General features: G+C 44.6%; 2 protein-coding genes across 5 annotated transcripts; one reads left to right on the top strand and one right to left on the bottom strand.

Moving 5' to 3' along the window:
* The first annotated feature begins 1,205 nt into the window (after nt 1-1,205).
* Nucleotides 1,206-6,958, top strand: st3gal7 (ST3 beta-galactoside alpha-2,3-sialyltransferase 7). 2 transcript variants are annotated; one of them, XM_088916584.1, is made up of 7 exons: nt 1,206-1,379; nt 1,600-1,670; nt 2,780-2,906; nt 3,237-3,568; nt 4,027-4,213; nt 4,618-4,776; nt 5,259-6,958. In XM_088916584.1, the coding sequence occupies exons 2-7, from the start codon at nt 1,603-1,605 to the stop codon at nt 5,496-5,498; spliced, it is 1,113 nt and encodes a 370-aa protein (XP_088772710.1). In that variant the 5' UTR covers nt 1,206-1,379; nt 1,600-1,602; the 3' UTR covers nt 5,499-6,958. The 2 variants fall into 2 exon arrangements, with proteins under 2 accessions (XP_088772710.1, XP_088772709.1); XM_088916583.1 differs by having other exon boundaries at nt 1,206-1,670.
* On the bottom strand, nt 6,947-18,946 carry hps1 (HPS1 biogenesis of lysosomal organelles complex 3 subunit 1). Of its 3 annotated transcripts, none has more exons than XM_088916580.1 (18): nt 18,628-18,946; nt 17,612-17,775; nt 16,735-16,869; nt 15,762-15,904; nt 15,107-15,215; nt 14,673-14,833; nt 14,419-14,521; nt 13,957-14,026; nt 13,748-13,812; nt 13,462-13,629; nt 11,874-12,053; nt 11,644-11,720; nt 11,000-11,131; nt 10,240-10,304; nt 9,643-9,788; nt 9,141-9,254; nt 7,851-7,933; nt 6,947-7,687 (listed from the first exon to the last, which is right to left on the bottom strand). In XM_088916580.1, exons 2-18 carry the CDS (start codon nt 17,726-17,728, stop codon nt 7,525-7,527), a joined length of 2,031 nt encoding a protein of 676 aa, XP_088772706.1. In that variant the 5' UTR covers nt 17,729-17,775; nt 18,628-18,946; the 3' UTR covers nt 6,947-7,524. The 3 variants fall into 3 exon arrangements, with proteins under 3 accessions (XP_088772706.1, XP_088772707.1, XP_088772708.1); XM_088916581.1 differs by having other exon boundaries at nt 13,748-13,809; XM_088916582.1 differs by lacking the exon at nt 11,000-11,131.
* Between the last annotated feature and the right edge of the window lie 3,161 nt (nt 18,947-22,107).

Genomic DNA, 22,107 nt, shown 5'->3' with positions numbered 1-22,107 from the left:
AGTACCCGGTCGTTTGCAGTCCTGTTTAGTGATGAAATTCAGTTTTCCTGTAGACCACCGTGAACGCTAAGCTGCTGTGAATGACAGAGTGATCTGTCATCCAATGCGGATGTCCCACGCAAATACGCACCTTGCGTACGTGTAAGTAAAGTGTGAAGATCTGGGCAGGGCCAGACGCTACGAGACTCCACTTGAGTGACTAATGGGCGCCTGATCGCTTGGCGCCGCACTGACAGATCCTGGGAGGTCTGCTGCGGGCTCATTGTGATGTGACCGCATTTCAGCAAGACAAAGCTGTTCTTCGCGCTGCTCGTGTATCAGGGCATTTCGTGCGAGATGAGAGGCTGGCAGGTGTACCGCGAAAGCTCTGGTCTCATGACGTGAGCCCAATTAACACGTGTAGGGCGAGCCGGAATGACACGTGGCATCTAAGGGGCTGACACCAGTGAGCAGGCACCTGCATGTCCAGTCTTTACAAGAGGAATGGGACAGAATCCCACAAGACAGCATCTGCCCCTGGGATAGTGCTTGGATTACAGAAGTACAGCTTGAAGCTTTTGCTGTTCACACAGAGTTGATCACAGATCAGCATATTTAGTTCACGTGTGTCACGTCTTTTCAATTAAACGTTGGTGCATGATATATGTATATAAACCTTTTCTTAATAATAACTGTCAGTTTGATGCAAGTTTAATGGACAGGTTAATTTTGAGACGCGCATTTATGTTGTATTTATATTTTCATAGAGGCAACAGTCTATCTACTGTAATTTATGGGGTGTGAAATCTGAGGACATCCGACGTTTAAAGACACGATAATACAGCACGTTAGAGATGGAAAACTGACTTCTGATCACTGCGATGTCCATTTATTAAAAAAATGTTCTTTTTTTACAAACCGAAGGGAAAACGTTTTTCAAAACATTCTGTACACTGCATCCTGTCATTCTTTCCGTGATTGTGATTACTCATACCCATTTTTTACACTATGTGCCTATACTTTAACAAACTAAACAAAGATGTAAAAAAAATCGGAAAGATCAGAGCTCTGCAGTTCATCCTGAGGAAAGGTCAGGTTAGTCGATTATTAACCAGGCGATCACTGTCGTGAGACGTTGGGCGAAGTAATAGGTAACCGATTAGTCAGCGTCGACGCAGACTCCAAACCTCTGACATTTCAACTCTTCAGGACGATGGAGAGGCGGTGTTGGGAATGCTCAACAATGGGAAACGGGAAAATAAAGATTTTTATATCTTTTGTTCAGTGGACAAATGCAAAACGAAAAGTTTCTGAAACAAACGACGGAAAAAAAAGCTACGTCCGTTTGTGTCGTTTGTGAAGGAGACTACAAAATGCTGCGCTTCTGTCTTGCTTAAAAGGTCTGCGTTTTCTGCAATTAAGACTGCCACGATCGTTGTTTAGCAAAAAATCAACGAGAATTTTTGTTTCAGTTTAGGGACACCCTCTAATTCATTTATGTTCTACAAAATAAATAAAACATTTTGTTCAATGCGAGAACACATATGAAAAACTTATGAGTATAAAAGTTCTGAGAAAAACACCTGTACGTGGAAGAACACTGATACACAGATTTTGTAGGAGATGGACGACTTAGAGAAGGAGGTTCACAGACCCAATGGGAGAGAACAGAGAGAATTCTTCCTGAGTCGGTGAGTAACCTAATGCTAATTTTACCGGTCGTCTTAAACTACTCCTACAGTATTTTTTTTATTCTTTTTTTTAATTAAAAAATTCTTAAATTTCTGAATCACAATTACCATAATATCTGATTATAACAACGATACAGTGGAATTTATACCGGCTATTGGCTATTAAAAAGAAAACAGCCTATTATCTAATATAGGCCTACGGCACGTTACGTATCTCAAAGAATATATCTTACAAAATAGATATAACTAAAATAATTTTGGAACTTAACGTATACAAAAATAAGACAATTTAAATTAAGAAAAAGGGTTTCAGGTAGCGCATAGGATAAAAACCACAAATGGATACAATAATAATTAAATTTATAATTTAATTAATTTAATTAAATTATAGTAGACTGAGAATAATACAAGGAATTCTGAAAAACGGTTCCGTAGCATCTGACAAGTTAGTATTATATGTAACACCTCATCATATGTAACAATTTAAAAAATCAAATTGATTTTGAAAATATTGTACTAGTTTTCACGACGACAAAAGTACGCTTACGCATGCATTTTCCACATGTACTGTATGATTAAAACTGTTTTTGAAAGCATTACTAAAATATAATAACTTGTATTTTCTGGTCGATAAGGTTATTGTATACAATTTTTTCTAATTTTACCGATTTTTCATTATTTAACCCTTATTTACCATTTTTTTTTACACTGTAGCTCGAACTCCTGGAAATCGGTGTAATAATACGCGAATAAGACATACAGCACATGCATGTGCGCTTAATAATATAAAAAATAAAGGGTAACGACCGCATTCATAGCAAAACAAATGGGAGCGTGTGGAGCCGTCGGTTCTGCAGGACGTATTGGCTCTGCTGTGCTTTCAGCTGAGAGACAACAGAGTATTTTCTTTGTCAGTGGGAAGTAAAATCACGGTGAAACATATTTGTACACACTCCAATTAAAAATGTCAGTTAGCAGAGGATCAGTCAGGTGTAGTTTAAAGAATACCATTTTTTACCGCAGCCCCTGAATCAACCACCTCTGCTATGAGCTAATGTTTTACAGCCCCACCTCTGTGAGTTGAACAGTGACCTTTGCCACTGCGTTAGGAAGAAGAACCTGGCTCTCAGTCTGCTGCTCCTGTGTGGGTGCTACACAGCCGTGCTCTATCCGGCCTACTTCCCCAGGGAAGCCAGAGCCTGGAGACAGGACGGCCTGGCACAGGGGCGAGAGGAGGTACAGTACCGCACACGGCACAGACAGGCATCAGACGCGCTCTCAATGCTGCCCTGCCTGGTTTAACAGAGTCCAGTCAGGCAGAGCGAATGAATGCAAACCTTCACTAGCGAAGGAGAAACATACAGACTGAATTAGAGACAGAAGGCAGTAAATAGTTCTTCATGCGCCTTCAGCATTAGCATGAGTCATGTTTACTGCTCAGTTTCTCTGGGTTAAGAGCACGACAGAGCTGTAGGATATGCAATCGTCTGCTGGCACGAGTGACGCCGGTAGTTTATTCATGTCCTGAAGAGACAGTGAAACACACGCCTGGTGCCCTTCATCCAGGGGTTGCTGAACCGCTCGGCCGGCCTGCTGTCCAGAGCCTGCCGCCCCGGCTGGAGCCGAGAGCGCCTGAGGGCCGTGTACCCGGGCCGGCTGCCCCTGGGGGTCCCGGTGTTCCTGCGGGACGCGGGGGACGAGTGGACGCTGTCCCCTCCCCTGGGCCTGCGGGGCAGCGAGGAGCGGGCGGCCGCAGCCCTCAGGAGCCTGCCCCAGAGCGGGCTGCCCCCCTCGCTGGCGGCGGGCGGCTGCAGGCGCTGTGTGGTGGTGGGCAGCGGGGGCATTCTGCTGGGGAGCCGCCTCGGGGATCACATCGATCAGCATGACGTCATCATCAGGTGGGCACCTCCCTTCCGCAATCGAACACAGGGGGTCTTGGTTTTTGGAGGATGGTGGTCTTTCAGGGTACTCGCAACAAGACGTCAGTGTTGGTTACGACGAAATATTGCGCAGACAGCAATAGTTTCACGTCCGTTACCCTGCTTTCGCTGTTCTCCCCAAGAGTATCAGATTTTAAACTTCCAGCGAGGTTCGGTTTTTCTAAATTGACTCTTGGCCGTTGTCCCTACTTAAACATGACGTACGTGTTATAATCGTTTTTGAAGAATGTCAAATATCTCATCTTCTGTTGTGTGGTAAGAAATGAAAAAGGACCTTTTAAGTATTATATGGGTTATTCTGAAGGCTTAGAAATCATTCCATTGCATGGTTAGAGACTGCGTTCACTAGGTCAAGGAAAGGTCAGCTTGCGATATACTTTGAAACAACTAAAGGTTTTCCCATCCGCTGTTGTCAGGATGAACAACGCTCCGGTGTCTGGTTTTGAGAGAGATGCTGGCTCCCGAACAACCATCCGTCTGACATACCCTGAAGGGGCCCCACACTCTCCCAGAGAGTACAGCAACACCTCCCTGCTGGCCTTGGCTGTGTTCAAGAGCTCCGACCTGGACTGGCTCACTGGGGTGGTGGCGCAGAAGCCCCTGGTGAGTCCAGCGCCCTTTTCAGCTTCTGATTCATTCATATATCTTACTTTTAGATGTGCATATACTGATCTCACAGCTGTGGCCATGACAGGCTGTAGCTGATCCCTTGCATCATATTTTTGGGCAAGGTAATTCCTCAAATCCATTTCATTTGGGTTTGTGTGTGGAGCAGGGCTCAGTGTCTCAGAGCCTGCTGCAGAAGGCACAGTAACATCACCGCCAGCGTAGAACTCGCCCGCAGCAGGAGGTCAGGCCTTGTGGCTTCTCCGATGTCCAGGGAGCTGCTCTGAATTCTGGGAAGGGTAGAATTACACCCATCACACGTATCAGCTTGTTTTCATTAAATAACCAGTATCGTTACTCAGTCGGTCTGTGTGCTAGGCAGATTGTCTGTGTCTGCGCAGGGCTGGTGGACCAGGCTGTGGTTCTGGCAGGAAGTGGTGGACTCCATACCCCTCCGCCCTGAGAACTTCAGGATCCTGAACCCCGAGATAATCCGCGAGACACGCCAGGTGCTGCTGGGGCTCTCTGAGGCCCCAGGCCACCAGGGCAGTCATTCCAAGGTGCTGTCGCTCCTTCTGATCTCTATCTTTCTTGCACGCACTTGTGGTCCTTGGATGCAAGCTGCCATCTAAATAAGACTGATCTTACGGGTATATATATTCATTACTGGTTACTTTTCTATTTTTGGGGTCTGGCAGTTATTGGATATTTATAAGAACATGCAGAGTTCATTTTAGACAAACCAAAATGATCAAATATTTTGTATGAATGGATATCAACATGCACTTCATTTTTACAGTTGAATTACGTATGTATGAATCACATACGAACATAAGAAGAGTTACTATATGAACAACGGGAGGCCATCTGGCCCATTTAGCACATTTCATTGTAGAACATGAAGGTTATATGTGCCTTCACGTTCCTCAATGAAATGTGCTATGAAACACATACAGTGAAATGGCCCTTCAGCTCTGTGTGAAGTAGTGAAAGTGATGAGGGATATTAGTCACCACCAGTGCCTGTCTTCTCTCTCCGGTAGATGGTGCCCACCCTTGGGGCAAGTGCTGTTGTCATGGCGCTGCAGCTGTGTGATGAGGTCAGCCTGGCAGGATTTGGATATGACCTTCAGCACTCCGACACGCCACTGCACTACTACGAGTCCTTGCACATGGACGTCATTAAGGTCCAGGTTGTGCACGACGTAAGCATGGAGAAAACGTTTCTGAGGGAGCTGGTGGGAGCCACAGTGCTGAATGACCTCACTGGGGGCCTGACCTGACAGCACTCAGAACCAACCGGACATGTTATTCCACATTTCGACAGGTTTATGAAGTCTGGCTTCTGCAGGCTTGCCAAACAGTTTACGTTGACCGAGGAACAACTTGACGTTCGTCAAGCCTTTAAATGGAGAAAAAACTATCATCCTGAAAAAACTGTCAGCTAACTCCACATTTTTAATGAAGAATCAAGATGAAACTATTGAGGAAAGGTGAAGAAGAAATCTTGCTTACACATGATTTAAGTAGAAAAGGAAGCCAAGTGCATGTTATTACCTTCCATGACTCTGGTACTCTCTTTAAAGGAGCTTCCACAGACCAAGCCAAATACACTGCAGAGATAATAGCCTTCTCCAGTTTAGGACTCCTAAAAAAAATCTAAAACACAAACCCACCCTTAATGCAGAACGTGCAGTGCTGATCAAAAAGACGAGTCTGGAAGGAAACTGCACCAGCTGCTCAGTGACCTGAAAACTGTTAATGTCTCACTCCTCTATACAGAAACGGCAGCAGGAGCACAAGTCCAAGGATATACAGATATTAAACTACATTTACCTTGAGTAAACGGCTATTAATCTTGATCGAGAAATGGACTTCAGCACTGTAAACAACTCATCCTTGAAAACAAACAAACAAAACAAAGGCGAGAGACCAGGCTAGGGGAAATGTCTCACTGTTTCCAGTCAGCGGAGCGATGCTGCAGGTGACCTTTCACCATGCTTCAGTTTAAAGTTTATATTTCGCTATGGAAAGAGCTAACTGTATATCCTGTACAGAAACCCCCTCTTCCTCCTAAGGAAAACACAATAGTATTCTCCACCCCTCCAGATAGTATGACTCCTGATACTGCTTTTGACATGCGTTCAACATGACATCTTTCTCTCCATACTGAAAGGTTTCTTAAAAGTTAAAAATGCCCGTTTTAAGGGTCAGTCCAGAGAAGCGGAACACATGCATGCTGGGATGTAAAAGATTGTCCTTTTGAACCTTTTGGTCTTGGAAAGAAAAGATCACGAGGGGATCTGTTATAAGTGTTCCAAATCTTCCAAGGCATTTACAGCGTCAGTCCAGCGGACTTCATCAGAATGAACAGTGAAACACAAACCAAAGGACAGAACTGGAAAACACGTGGAAGTGTATTTAAAACCAAGAACACAAAGCATTTCTTCACCCTGATCTACAAAGGGTTGTGGGAGCATCGGTTGAGGCCGATATCCTGACTTCCTTCAAGAAACAGATGGATGAGATTCTCAGATAGTATAAAATATTACCAAATGCATTAAAATGAGCCTAATAGCCTCCTTTCATTTGCATCCACTCTTATATACATGTAGCATGTGCCGTCACTCAGACCTATATAGTGATTTGCCTATTCAGCCCAACTCAATTTTTATACCTGTACCGTGTTTACAAATGTTAAAAAGTGGTCTCAAGAATTTGCTACAATAAATCCTCATAATTGAATTTTATTTTATATTACAGTATTTCACATTGTTCAAAAAGTCAGAATAACATAAAAATGCGGATGGATTAGAGCAATTTCCGAAACTAAGAAGTACAGTAGTGCAATCTGACTGTACGGTTAAGAGAAGAACCTCAGGAATCCTCCAATGATTTTATTTAGTGAAAATGGAATGTGAAAGCATCGTGTTTATAAATGGGTGCAGCTACACTACTGCATGTTAGTTACTGCGAACATGGAACATAGGAGCTGGAAAAAATGACAGGAAGACTGTGTTGAATACTGTGCTCTTGTTGAAGATTACTGAGAACTGCAGACTCTACAAGGACTGACATTGTTTCACCTCCACAGAGCCACCAGCAAGGCCAGCGTCCGAGCTCTGAAGCCAGCGGCGTCTCTCAGCGGAGGCTCTGTGGGCAAGGAGATGCAGTGAAGGGGAGGGTGGGCAGGAGGCCTCAGGGGAGATGCGTGGGCAAGATTTAGTCATCTGAAAAGCACAGTGCCGCGAGGCGAGTGTGTCAGCGACTGGTCTGCGAGGCTCCATGGCCGGTCCCTCCCAGGCTGCCCTACAGCAGAGGAATGCGGGAGGGCTCCCACAGCTTCCTGGCCAGCTGACAGCAGTGCTGCAGGATGTACTCGGTAGGGATGACTCCCAGGTGGATGGTCAGCAGCTCGTAACACTTGACAACCTCCGTCTGGTGGTTTTTGCTGTAGTACCTCAGGAGCTTCCTGTAGGGGGAGCCCACACACTCCGTTACTGAGCTGGTCTAGGTGGAGCAGACAAGAGTACAGTACGCGCTTGATTTATACAGTGAAAAAGTTTTAGTAGATGTTACTTTTTTGCCCCAAAGCATAATGCTAACATTAAAAAAAAAACTGTACTCATCTCTACCTGTAGTAGTCCACCCCCAGCATTCCAATGGGGGCAGAGTCATCAGGAAGGACAGGCAGCTCAATCACCTCCAGCTTGTACCCCTGAGAGAAGGTACACCGTCAGACAGCATGAGTCTGTGCATTGTTTTAGATACAGTACAAACAATATTGTCTTTACTGTAACAAATGTCTCAAAACATTTTTTTCTTAAGTTATCGCCGTGTTCTGAACATTGCACTGGGAAGTACGGAATACCTAAACTCTCAGGAACAACACAGTGAATTGAGAGCCTGCAAAATGATTCTGCTTGTACATTTAAAACCAGCATACATCTATTAAAACTAACTGAAAGTACTGAGTACACAAGGTGCACACAACATGACACAATTCTGTGATAAAAAGCCATGAAAGGAAGTAGTTTAAGAAACACTGGGAACCAGGTTTTAAAACTACACTTCCTGACCAAAATATTAGGAATCCCCACTGAAAAATGATTCCTCAGCTATCGCTCACAGTTGAGGATGATTTCCATTGACCTGAAAGTGACTGATGATACAGTATGAGCAGCCCAATCTCAAGCTCTCCTTGGTGGCAAGCAAGACTTCCACTGATGTAGAACAGGACGTCTGAGGGGAGGGGGTGGAAGACTTTCCTGCTACTGTACCTGCCATGGAGAGAGTCTTTTTCACCGCTTCCCACACTGGTCCTGGACAAACTCTGTATCTCCGGGTTTTTGTGCCAGCCAAGTTCTTAATCACAGGCTAACTGATCTCAGTTTTCTCTCTCGGGCTTATTTGTAAATTAGCTTTCATGGTCAGATGGGATTTGCAATTTATATGACCAATTTCTAAGATTTCTAAGTTTCAGAACTGCCCTTGTTCAGGTATGCTGTCTGAAATGGAAAACCCACTCATCGTGGGAGTGTCACAGTGCCAGTCCCACCTGCCTGTTCATCTCAATTCATCAAGAAGTAAGAACTGTTTGGTCAGAAATAACAGCAACCAAGCACACTGGAAATGCTGTAAACAGTGGCCCTGAAGTAGGGGATTTTTGATGCTCAGAACTAACAATAGTTAACAAGGTAATAAAACTCAAACAAGGAAAATGATCAATGAAGTCATCAATCAGCTTTGGGCAGTTTAAAGTCTTAGCTGGAACGATGACCAACAGACAGTGTTTCATCACGACCAGAGTTGGGAAACACCAGTCTATTAATTCTGACCAGTTTCTAATATTTTGGTCAGTCAGTATCATGTTTGCCTGTGAGCTCCGTCAGTGAGACTATCTGAAAAGAAGAACAGTTTCCTACTGTTTCATTTTCAAACCACAGAAAGTAGCAGAAGTAGTAGTCGCCATCTCGCAGGGTGACTGTGGTATAGCCCTTCTGGAGATACCGCCTGGCTGTGCCCACCAGACTCCACACCTTACCAGGGGAAAACAGAGAGAGATGGCAATCAGATGGACAGCTCACTGCTTCCTCATGTCATTGGACTGGAAACACCTTGCAGAAATAACCATCTGTACTGAGAGGGGGAAAACCTAAAGCCCCATTGAAACTGCAGTACCTTTGAAAGCACTACAGAGAATGTCTTTTGTATAGTATGTAAAGAGGGTCACCCTATTCCAAATGCTCTTATGGCTTTAAACATCAATGGCCATAAAACAATTTCCTTTTTAAAAAAAAAAATTGGTATACCTGAAAATTTGAGACGCCAGCAAACATAGTGGAACTTGCTTTGAAGCAAAATTCCATGTCGGTCAACTTGCTTACCAGAAGAGATGGAAAAGCAGGCCGGACACGTCTGGCTCACCTTGCTCTTGATGAAGTGTGCCAGCGGCCCCTTTCCCAGCTCCGAGGTGGAGCGCTCCGTCACATTGAGGGAGGGCGCGATCATGTGACCCGCTGTGCGGTCCACGTAGATGAAGTGTACCAGGCCCGGGAAGTCCTCCAGGTAAGTAAGAAACACGTTAAGGAAGCGCAGGTTAGACTGCAGTGAGTGACACCCTGCACATAGAAAAACTGGCAGTTTACAGTTTGAAGTGGTAGGCACATAGAGCTCAGGACTGACCCTTTTCTTATATTTGCCCTCTTTTCAAATATATTCCATTAGAACTGCATTATAAAGCACAATTCTAAAGAAAAGTGTTGAGCTCAAATTATTTTACACAGCCCTCTGTGTTCCCTAGTAAGCTAAAACTTTAATGGATTCACCCGAGTGGTATCCATGAACTTGAATATGACAAGTCCATCTCCTTCCCAGAGTTCTTTTCTCCTCTACCAGCTCTTTCGCTCGTTCTACAGGGGGGTTCTGTCATCTCATTCATGTCAAGTTTGCATTCAGGTACTGCAAACGCTTTGCTTGTTGGGAGTCTGTATCTCCTGAATCTACTACAGAAAGTAGGATATGACACCATGGTGATGTTCCTCTTGCTCTTCACCAGCAGGAAGTCCTTCCAGTCCACAAGCTTGTCTCTGTAACACAAGCGTCATAAGTGGATGTTTACTGCACACATATTTACAGGAGCTGGGCTGTTGACAATTCTGTGACTCAGAGGGAGAAATTTAAGATGTTTTATATGATAGATACACAAAACAGCCAAAAGTGCAGGACGATCACTAAATAGATAAAACAATACCAAAAAAAATAATAAAGCTTGCATACAGTAACAAAAGGCAAACAAATCAAACCGTGAAATTTGAGGTATAGGCACAGGCTTTCAATTTGGGTTCAAATGTGCTCACAGAATTGCTGTCCCTTTCAGAAGCCTCAAAAAATACAGACAAAAACAAGCATTTCTAATTTTTCTTTTCAGGAAATTCACTCTTCAGTCTCAGAATACCATCATATTTCAAGAAACTTCGCAAAAGGCTTCCCTCGTTTTGTCAGTACGGAAACGAGTGAACTTGGAGCGCACGGCCCTTCCTACAGTGCCTGTACAGCATCAATTACTCAGGCGGCTGTCACTGCACAGGCCTGCTTCTGAAAACCGAACAGTGGTGGAGACTCCAGCTGTGTTCACTTTGTCCTTTCCTCCCTGCAATGGATGACGGGATGACAAACTCATCCACTTTTGCTAATCAGATTATAATTAAAAAGGGGGAAAAACAGTGTGTCAAACTTCATTTCCGAGAGAACGACTGAAAGTAAAGAGGGGGAGGCTACATACTGCACCATGGCCAAGGCCTTCTCCTGCAGGCTCGGAGACAGGCGCTGCGCTTTCCCCGCCTGCTCTGCCAGGAAGTACTGCCTGTAGACGGCGCACAGCTGCGTCTTCATGGCGCGGCAGGACGGCAGCAGCCTGGGGAGACACAGCCGAGCTTCACCCTCTATTTCCGTCTCCGGGGGGGGCGCTCGGCCTCGCGACAGCTATTTTCACACGCGCTCGACATGCCAAACCGGCAAGGGCTTAGATTAAGGCTGTCAAGAGTACGGTACAACAACTAACGTTTCTGGGCTGTGCAACAAGAATGTCTGCATCTCGATTCCGTTTTCATCCATTGTATTCTTGAAAAATGTAAACGTAATGAGTCACAATTATTTTGTATCCGGAAGAAGTCATGTCATAAGAGGAGGGAGATCGCAGGATGGGGAACAAACACACTCTCAGCTCAACAATAAAGCGGCTGGTGGAACATATTCAGGAAAAGAGTAGGGATGTTTTTTGAGTGCCTGACTTTCTGTGGGTGGGGGAGGGGGGTGGGGGGGCTGTTGCTTCCTAATCTGACATCTTTCAGAACCGAAGCCAGCCTGGCAAGTCCCCTCGTTTGCTGCCTATCAATTACCGCTGGAAAGGACAGACATTTTACTCACTCCCTACTGTTCACCGGGCCTCCTCTTGAGAACGCCTTGCTCTTAAACTCTGTCCAGGTGTTCTGCAGCTGGGAAAACTGAAACAACAATGGATAATGGGTGTTTGGTGTTCTGCAGTTAAAAAACAAGCGATCTTTGTTTCAGACAAGGTCCTTGACTGCAACTTTTCCCACACTCAGGAGATTCCTTTTCTCTATCGACACCAGCCCCTGCTGGCCCAGGACTCTGACCTGGATGTCGCTGCCGTTCAGAGCCCGGACAAACTTGTCCAGCTTGCCCCGGAGCTCCAGCAGTGTGGACAGCGTGCGGGAGAGCGCGCTGCCCTCCGGCTCCTCGCTCAGCTTTTTTTCCAGGGAGGTGAAGTGCTCCAAGAAGTAGTAGACTTGGATCGCCACCTGGCTGTTGGGAATCTGCAGAAGACGCCATAAAAGAAAATCAAAATCAACTGTCCACTGCAGCCTCAAGTGAAGATCTAAATGCAATGGAGAAGTAAATATGCAGTCGAGACCGTATTCTTGCTGTTACCCGCGCTGGAGTCTGTTCTGCACACACAGAGCTTTGGAGTTGAATCAATGCTTATTCAATTCAATTTATTTTTATATAGCACCTTTCACAACAAGGTTGTCTCAAGGCACTTAACAATGCTAGTGACCATACATGTTGTGAATACAGAACAGAAAAGACCAGAAGGCAACAGAGGAGAGGAACCAAAAACTCCTTAGTAAGGAAAAAACTCTGGGGGTCCAAGGTCAACTGGTTGTCCAAGGTCAACCCCTTTGGGCATGCTAACATTATATAATTTTAAAAAAAGGAAATGAATGAGGGTATTAATCCATCCATCCATCATGTCTCCTGTGTGTTAGCACTCCATGCAGATCTCTGTAGACCAGTAAATTCCTCCTAAACGATAGCTATATCCACGAGGTCCCTCTTGGATCCATGGCAGTGATGCAGCATCCAACTCAAACGGTGCCCAGCCCGAGCATCATCCGGACATGTGGGGAGGAGAATAGGATAGTTTTGCCAGAACAGATGTATCTACCTGGTGGGCCAACAGAGAGACACACAATGGCATGTACAGCAGCACCAGCAGCCATGGTTGCAGCAGGCTATAATGTAAGGTGTGAGTGGGCTAGGCTGAAGCAATAGGTCTTCAGTCTGGATGTGAATAAGTTTTGCTTATGGCAAAACTACACAACTACAGGAAAGCAAAAACAGTAAAATAAAACTTCTCTCTGCCTAGTTAATCCCAAGAACTCTGTAACTTATTTCCCATTTTCACCATGGGTCAAATGGAGTCTATTCATGTACTGTTCACAACCCTATCAAATGATGGATATGAAAGAAACATTAAGAAAACACAAGAGGCCACTTAACTGTTTTATTTGTGCTACAAGTAAATCATTTTACTTGCAATTTTAAAATGCTCTAGCAATGTGACATTCTTTTACGAAGGTAAAAAACAAACACTTTCATTAACTGCTGCCACCTTGTGGACATTCGTGAAACCGAGAGAGATCTATTTTCCCTCCAAAGAACCAAACCGAATTTTGTTTTAGTCCTTTTGACTATGTAGCGAAACAAAAAGCTGACGTTTTATACATGCCTATTACCTCTCCTCATCACTAATAAACATTGTGTTAATATGCTTAATTAAATGAAGAGCACCCTGCAAATATGTTTTTTTTACCGTCGCCTGCAAGCACGTCTTTATCAGCGGCAAGAGGAGGTGCAATTCAGCCCGCTCCCACCGCACCGGCAGGCTGGCAGAGTGACTACGGACACGGGAAGGAATGAGCAGATGTGTGCAAGCCTGACCTTCGTGAGCAGCACCAGCGAGAGGCCAGGCCAGAGCGGCCGGCAGTACATGGAGTGGGGCATCATGGAGCAGTAGCCCTCTCTGAAGGTGGCTTCCAGGAAGACTCTGCGAGGGGCTGAAGGGTCGGGAGGCGGAGCTTCTAGGGTCCTCAGGCTGTCCTCCGCCATCTGGAATCACAGCGGAGCCCTTAAAACGAGGGCAGCTGAAATACTGCAAACCAGGCAAAGACCAGGAAACGGGGCCACACAACGAGACGGCCTGGAGGGCAGGGTCAGCCGAGCTTACCTGGATATCAGGGTCCACAAACTGGAAGACGGGAGCGTTCTCCGGTTCCTTCCCCGCTGAGCCTGCTGTGAGAGAGTAGCCTCGGGTCAACAGAGCGGCGGCCAGCCTCGGCCCACAGCACCCGAGCAGCCTCTACAATGCGCATTACAGCGGCATCCCACCAGTTTATTACGTTTCAGTGGAAAGTAATTTTGCAGAGAAAAGTGTACCTGTATCGCTGCCACCTGGGGAATGTTCCGGGGTGTAGAAGACCTCTGGTACAGAACTGCTTTCCACCTCCTGAGCACAGATCACCCAGACATTAGCCTCTGAATCCAGATAGACATGCCTACTCTATTTACACACTCCCTTCAGTGCAGGCACAGAGGGTCCTCTCTGCCCTCTAGCCTCTTTGTAAAAGAACTCCCAAAACAATTGGGTAAAAAAAATCCCAAATTCATTTTTGACCTCAGTTCTTCCTGAAGACAGGGAGCTAATAGTCTTCTTACAGCCATTCCAAGGCAAAGGTTGGAATGGCAAAGCACAAGGCACATACTGTAGAAAGCTCTGTTTAGATTTCTCACCTAGTATACAAAAAAAACAAAGTTAGCAAGACTAGAGGGTAACTCTGGCAATGCGACACTTTGGTTTTCAACAACACCTCCCTTGTGTCCGGACTGGGCTTGGCCTACCTCTGAGGCAGTGTCCTCCAGATCCGTGTTGCTGGGATACAGGTTCTGCACTATCAGCATCAAGGCCAGCAGGTCAGACGGCTTCACTGTACTGGCGTTCCGGCTGCAGAGGAAAAATAGCCCAGCTCGGATAAATCCGTCCGACATCATCAGAAACACTCGTCTCTTTCAAGGACCTGAACCACCCGATGAGCAGCTCGCCCCCGTTACTGGGCGTCGCTCGGCGCTTCACGGCCAGACGCGGGAGGCCGTACCTGGAGTAGAAGGCCAGCAGCTTGGTCTGCACCAGGATGAAGGCGTGCAGCACCTCCTCGCCAGCCCGCTCCACGCTGCTGTTGATCTGCTGCACCAGCCGGCGCTCCAGGAACTCGATACACTGCTCGCACAGGGCCGGGTGAATCAGCCTCTCCACTGCCTGAGGGAAGGAGGGAGACAGAGCACAGAGGGAAAGCCTGGTGAAACAGGATGTGATGGTAAGACTGAGAAGAATGAAGGTAGAGAGACGGACTGAAGAACAGAGGCCACTGAAAGGTTCCCAGAATTCTGCAGCACATATCCCACAATGCTCCCAGTGATCATGTCCTTCAGACCTTCCATCATACTTTAAAAGCTCCACGAAAAATAAAACAAACATTTTGAAACTGAATCTAAGTTGAGTGAAAGCTCTCTGTCCCCCACGGACTGATACCTCTACAAGAAAGCTTTGGTCCTGCATTCGCAAACGGCTATACGTTTCCAAAAGGCTCTGCATCATCTTCCAGAGACGGTTACGTTGTGCTGTGTCCTGAGGACGCAATCTATAAAAAACAGGCAATGAAAAAAACAAGTAGGACAGAAATATCAAGAATCACAGATCTTTAGGGACATAATTTTAAAGATATACAAAAACACATATAACATACAATTAGTTTAGTTGACATTCAGAGCTTATAAAGCCAAATGAAACAAGTGGTAACGTACTATGTCAAATTATCTAAGTCCAGACTAAGCTGGAGGAGTATTACATCAGGTAGGGATTTCGGACTTTCTGAGGGGATATGTTCTTCCATTTTCCTTGACTGTCCATGAAGATCCCTACTCGAAAACATACATTATTGGAAAGATCTGCATTACAATCGATCAACTTTCAAAAGTTATTTGTAGGGTACAGTTTCAGTATCTTTCATCTCCATCTACTCTCCAGGGCAGAACTCAGCCTGGCCAGCATTTTATTCACTTAATTAACACACCTACTACACTGCTCCTGCTGCTTAACACCACTTAATAACTAAAGAGCAGTGCCAGAGGTGGCAGCTGCTGTTCTAGCTGACTTGCAGAGACCTCCAGTAACAGACACTCCTTACTCTTTCCTCAGGAGAGCGCCACTGAGTGTCACCATCCCAAAGTGCACCTCCGTCAGCTTTCTCATCACATAGATCTTCCTCCTCAAGTCCTCCTCGCTCTCCTCCCCATCTCCATTGACAGCAATGTACAGGCACTCCCCAAACTGGAATACAGCAACAACAGCATGGCAGCTTCACAAAGCATGTTTCCACCCAGTGCAAAGAAAGCTTTCAACAAAACCACACTGCATATTTCCTAACTATTTCCAAAATTGAATTGTTCCATACCAACAATTTGAACTTAGAGTGTGAGCAAGTGTACACATTTGCCTAAGGTTGTGCTTACACTACACTTAGTAAAGAATTGTTTAATTCATTTTCTGCTTTATATGCTTTTTTTCTGCCCAGAAGCAAATAATGAAACATTATGTTATTTCTATGTGTTCTTTCGTGCTGCTAATTGACAGAACAATAAATGCATCATTGGAGCATTATAATGAATTTTACCTGCCTCAGCCAATAGTGGGTACATAACAAACACTTCAGGAGATATATGCATGAGTCTACTCTACGACAGAAGTCAAAGCATATAAAATCTGAGTCTTGTACATGTTGACACAATGGAGGTCAAAGGTAAAAATTGTAACATGAACTGTTAATAAGCTCTAAAGCGATACAAAAATCAGCCTTCTGTGTTTATCCGTGGTAAGACTATGGATGTCTAATGATAAGGCAGGGTCTCCAAACTGGGTCAACGCTGAGCACCTGTCTCCTGATCCATTCAGGATCGGAAACCACTATTTCTCCCATGGGCATGGGAATTATTCTTAAAACTGAAAAGGTGAGGTCCAAAACAGACATTTGTCATGGTTTTTGTATGGAATGAGCTTGTTCACAGGCCACTTCCCCCAGCTGTGATGGAGAAACTACTGCTGTTGGGCTTTGAAGCCCACTCCCCGCTCAGCACAGCCCCTGCCCCAGGCTTCCGCAGTACCTGGTGGAGAATGTAGAGGTGCCCGTTCTCTGTGCTGAAGGAAGTGTAGGTGTCCCCGATCTTCTCAATCATGGTGCTGCAGGAGATGATGAGCGGAGCGAACACAGTGTTGATACTGTCTTCAAAAGCAGGGGGCTAGGGTACAGCACAAGAACCATTTCAGGGGTGTACACACTTCTCTACTGTCATATCACATACCGGCACATGCCATGTTCTGTACAGAAATGATGCTTTATGATAGTTTAACGATTAAACCAAGAGATCCTGTAACATCGCAAGCATTGTGCCTCACAGCCTGACTCGGATACTGGCAGATCTCATGTCACACTATGGCAACTGCTGCAGACATACCGTACAATGAGCACCTTATCATAACAAATACAGCAACTGCTGAAAACACAGAACTCCTGGAAACCCCCTCCCCCGCATACACTTTAATCTGAAATAGGTAAATAGGCCTTAAGCCACAAAGGCTGTTTCATAGTCCTCTGAGGATGCTGATCTCCCAAAGTAACGTTCCAGAGAGGTACCAGTTTGTAGGGCTGTCTGCTACTCCAGCTGAGAGAGTTTTGTATGCTTTTACATGTTCTAAAATACCCTGATGAAAAAAGTATACACTGCAGAACTATATCCAATGCCACAATATGAACATACATATACAGTGCCTAATCAGTACAGTATTTCTACTTGACAAGTGACATCCAACCTCACAGCAAACTACACATTTGCCACAGCAAAATACCCCACTGGGGTCTGTGGGTGTAAGGCTCACAGACAGAGACATCGGTGATATAAGCCCCTTTCTAAATTAGACAGCTTATCATGCTTTCCTGAAACCTGACCAACTATGGCATCCTGTTGCAGGACAGTGTCTCACCCTCTCCCCCTCCTGCTGAGTGACTCCATACTGCTCACGAATGTTCTGCTCGAAGGCTGGGTCGGTCCAGTAGAACAGAACCTCCGCACTCTCACTGACGACCAGCAGGCACTTCATGTGAGGGAGGGCAGCCGGCAATCCGACTAGTCAGGGAGAAGAGGCGTCTGTGGGACCGATGGTCAGAGGTGTACAGTAAGTTAGAAAATGTAGTGTTACAGATACTGAAGTTTTTTTAAACACTTAATTAGGTCTATTATCTCTTTCATATTCATGGACATACACAATATTTCACAAAAGTGACAATTCTGCTTCAGCAGACACACTTTTACCGTATAACTTACTGTATGAAACCACATGCTCAGACATTAGTTTGTAATTAAAAAAAACTGCTGACAATCCCATCAGAAGACAGAAATAAGAGCTACTTCCATCTTTGCAGTACGCTAGCTGTTGCCCTCCGTCACTTTATGCTTATCAACTCACAACTAAGAATGCAGGTAGATAACGGCTCAGTATTACACGGCTTTTAAGATTAACCCATATCGCACTGTTTTAAGGAGCATCGGAATCTACTTTGCCCTCCTTTTCAGAAAACGTTGATCTCATAATTAAAACTCTTGGTTTGAAATTCACGTTTCATAGCTGTCAACTAATTTGCTAATGGTTCCCCACTGCTTCATTTCAAAACGAACCTGTTGCCGCAATAAGCGAAACTCGAAACGAATCAGTTTAACTATGTGTTTCAGTGAGAAATGTCTCAAACGCTACCCGAGGTTCGTAATCTCCGAGGTACAAATTGCATGTTTAACCCGGTCATGTGACGAAGCGCGTGAGAGAGGACGAAAAATAACTAGATTCAAATCAATTTTTTAGGCCTATTTTAAAACAAAGGAATGAGTTGCCGCATCTTTGCAGCTTTTCGGAACGAAGTTATTGCAACTTGTTTCCTTTAAGTCACGAAACGATGTGTTTTCTGGAGTTACGATGCACGGTTTCGTTTCTTCCAGGTAACTTACGCCTTTGGGGTTGCAATCTCGACGTCAGTACAGTCTCATGTCTTCTTAAATTAGACCTCTGCTCTAAATACAATGTTTGTACAGGTTTAGTTTCCGTAGGGTAAGCTTTTTTTGGAATTCGCTACATCCGTCTCAGCTCAGCCCTGAACGTTTGAGCTCTTTCTGCTCCACTTCCGAAACAGGCTGAATGTCATGTGACATTTGCACACACGCAAGACTGCTTCTACCCTGTTTCCACACAAGAGAGTTTACTTTCTTAAAACTGCACCGTCATCTGCTATTCAAGCTGTTAAGGGTGGTCCTAACTCGACTTTCGAGTGGGTCTTGCTTGACAACGGGAGTACAGTAGTCAAGTCTTCCTATTTGTTGAATATTCTGTCATTTTTTTCGTTCAGGTGTTGAAAACTCTGGCGTAATTTGACACCTACAGGAGAGCACTCTGAATGTCCAACACCTTTTAATTCATTAATTGTTTTATAGGTTGTAATGGAAAAGTCTGTGAAACCTTTACATTAAATTGAATGTGCATTTCCATTAATTCAATTGGTATGTGTATTTAGTTTGGCTTTTTTATTAGAACAAGAGCTTTGCTTTCAATTACAGTATGTCTGTGCAAAATTCACATGCTGAAGGCACCCCAATCTGGAATTTAACCCAGGACCCTAGACCTGCGAGGCAAAAAGTGCAAATGGGCAATCAACTCTTAAAGCCAATTTCTGCAATCTTCTGGTTGTGAAAACAAACCTTGTGTAGGGTACTGTAGTATGCCTCTGGTGCTCACTTTCTCCTGTTACAACCTACAGACCAGTATCCCATGATATGTATTTGCCATTAAGTCTGCCGATTTCCCAGAAGGGAAAAGGGAAGGTGGCCTATGAGTTTGCCTTTACAAACGCTCATAGTGGAAGGACATAGTAAAAGATACAAGGTCTGTAAAATCTCAGCAAATTTGTGATGAAATCTTTAGAGGTGTGGTGAGCCATGATGCTAACCATGCAAACTGTATAATGAGGAGCATAGTAGAATCCTCAAAATGCCATGCTAATTAACCTGGTAATGACTCATAGGGTCAGTGCTTAGCTCAATGTTCACAAATTACTCAGTACTTCATCCTCTGCCAGCTTTTTTAAACTACTGGGTGATTTGATTGTGCCTTTGCTTTGCACTGTCAGACCAAGTTCTTAGCAATGGAACCCAGACCTGCAGAAGTGAACATTACCAAACTCTGAGAGGATTGTACTGTCAGCAATGCTTTTCTCATCATTGTCTGATCTGCCCTCAGCTCTGAAAGTCTTAGGAGTAGAGTTGGTCTTTAAATTAGGAATGTAGAATTTAAAAAAGATTTAGTTTTTGAAGCATTGTTACTTTTGCAAAATATATTGTGTGCATTTTACATTTTATTACAATAAATCTGCCTTCCCAGTGCCTTAATATTTACTGAGATGTGGAAAACAGGTCTTACCATTGTAGAATAGGCTTTTAAAAAAACAGCTTCTCGTTTGAAGGTCTGTGTTCTAATATGCTCAGTGCTTCAAAGCCAGCAGGTAATGCAATTAGCATTAGGCATTCATGAAAGATGCCACAGACTGGATATGCCTGGAGACTGATTCCCCAGTTATCCTTTTCCCATCTCTAAATAAATATGTATCTCCTGATTTAGTCAGGATGTCAGCTCCACCAAGCAGGTTAGCAGAATCACTAGGCCAATAGTAATCTACAGCTTGATCAGTATGGGGAGGGGGGGGTTGGTATGTAAGAGATCTTATTGAAACAGACTACTGTAAACACTGTATAAACATCATGAAAAACTCCATCTTGGCTAGAGGGAAGAGGCCTGCATGCTCTAAATGGTCACCCGATATAAACAACTTCACGCTAGGTTTGGTTACGGTTAGCCTGTTTTAGGGGAGCTTGTCACGCAAAGGTAGCTTGACTCTGTACAGACCACTGGGCTGGAGTTCATCATGCCTAATCGTATGAAGAAAACGAATGCAATCACAAAAAAGAAAGAAAAAGGAAATGCAGTATATTTTTCAGCTCCTGGATCTTAAGACAAGTTGTAACTCTTAATGACTGGAGACAGTTAGTCTTTACAGAGGTACGAAATCTAAACATGAGCCCACAGCCCAGCTATGGTGAAACATGGGACATGTTGCCTGCAACAGGCCACTGTTCTTGCAGTGACATATAATGGCTTATATCTTATATAAGGGCACTAAGTAGGGGCAGCATGGTGGCACAGTGGTTAGCATTCCTGTCTCACGTTTGTAGGGCATTGGGTTCAATTCCAGAATTTGAGGGGTGCTATTTACATGGAGTTCCTATGTTCACCCTGTGTTCACGTGGGTTGCCACAGTCCAAAGACATACTGGTAGGTTAATTGGCTTCTGGGAAAATTGGCCCTAGCTGTGAATGTGTGCCTTTCTGTGTTTATGTCTTTATGTCTGCCCTGTGATGGACTGGCATACCATCCCCTGTGCCCATTGCTTGTCGGATTGGACTCCAGCTCTCCCACAACCTTGAATGGGAAGAAGTGGTTAGGAAAATGGATGAATGGATACCAAACGGGTAAAGTAAGGGGATCATTGGTGATGGTCAAAAGAAGCTGAAAGGAAGACTAGGAAAAAAAATAATTGTCCTATTTCAAATTATACCCCTGGACCGCAGGGACAGCGATATCAGTCCAATGACTTTCTATCTATTTTTGTCTGCATCATATTGCTGTGTTTTTACTAATATTTAATAATCAGGATCAGGTTTTGTGTAAGGATGTTGATATTCCTGCAGGCAGACCACATACTGTACTTGGCAGCTGTAGAACTCCACTGAGAGATGCTTGGTCAGTGCAATATGATGCCACAAAATGTTGTTCTTTTTAGATAGTGACTAACATTGATTTTGACTTTGATTGCTAACTTAAAACGCATTTAAATGCAGACTTTTTTAGGCCAATCAGATTTATCATGTTGAAATTCACTGATTGCACTCAGCATGACCAGAGCACACTGCCTTATGGTTATCAGTGCTATGCAGGAAATCAGTGGGGAATTATTTAGAACAGGGCCCAAACACACTGAAAGCACATGGATTTGACCTGTTTTGAAACCCTGTATTTTTTATCCCCAAGTTTAACAGTCAGGTACAATTGTACTCTCTATCACAGACAGCTACCTGCAGAAACACTTTGGAGGTTGGAGTTTTGTAGTTGTTGAATACTCTCCATTTTTCTTCGGTGCCTCTCTTTCTTCCACTTAAACCTGTTCCCCCCATCCCAAAACACTGCAGAGAGGCTGGTGTGGATTACCCTGCCCTTGCTAATGCCAGACCTTGGGAATGCTGTACATAGCCGCAGGGTTTACCAGGCACGAATGTTTTCCATCAAGAACTACTACACGACATTGACCTGACAAGACAATCCTGCTGTTGCCCACAACAAAGCCTGCACCCAGCTGCTGGGAACATCTGCTGGGCCCCACTCCA

The sequence above is a fragment of the Atractosteus spatula genome, chromosome 5, assembly GCF_055471065.1.
Source record: "Atractosteus spatula isolate fAtrSpa1 chromosome 5, fAtrSpa1.hap1, whole genome shotgun sequence".
Classification (NCBI taxonomy): domain Eukaryota; kingdom Metazoa; phylum Chordata; class Actinopteri; order Semionotiformes; family Lepisosteidae; genus Atractosteus; species Atractosteus spatula.
Note: the sequence above shows the minus strand (reverse complement) of the source record. Positions and strands in the feature narration are given on the sequence as shown.

What these genes read in the sequence shown, in the direction of transcription:
- st3gal7 (XM_088916584.1), top strand. Translation starts at nt 1,603, where the DNA reads ATGGACGACTTAGAGAAGGAGGTTCACAGACCCAATGGGAGAGAACAG. An exon ending in AGAGAATTCTTCCTGAGTCG is followed by an intron (nt 1,671 to 2,779) that starts GTGAGTAACCTA and finishes CCACTGCGTTAG; the next exon opens with GAAGAAGAACCTGGCTCTCA. An exon ending in TGGCACAGGGGCGAGAGGAG is followed by an intron (nt 2,907 to 3,236) that starts GTACAGTACCGC and finishes CCCTTCATCCAG; the next exon opens with GGGTTGCTGAACCGCTCGGC.
- hps1 (XM_088916580.1), bottom strand. Translation starts at nt 17,728, where the DNA reads ATGAAGTGCCTGCTGGTCGTCAGTGAGAGTGCGGAGGTTCTGTTCTAC. An exon ending in CCCAGGTGGCAGCGATACAG is followed by an intron (nt 13,813 to 13,956) that starts GTACACTTTTCT and finishes ACTCTCTCACAG; the next exon opens with CAGGCTCAGCGGGGAAGGAA. An exon ending in GAGGAACATCACCATGGTGT is followed by an intron (nt 9,789 to 10,239) that starts CATATCCTACTT and finishes ACGTGTTTCTTA; the next exon opens with CTTACCTGGAGGACTTCCCG.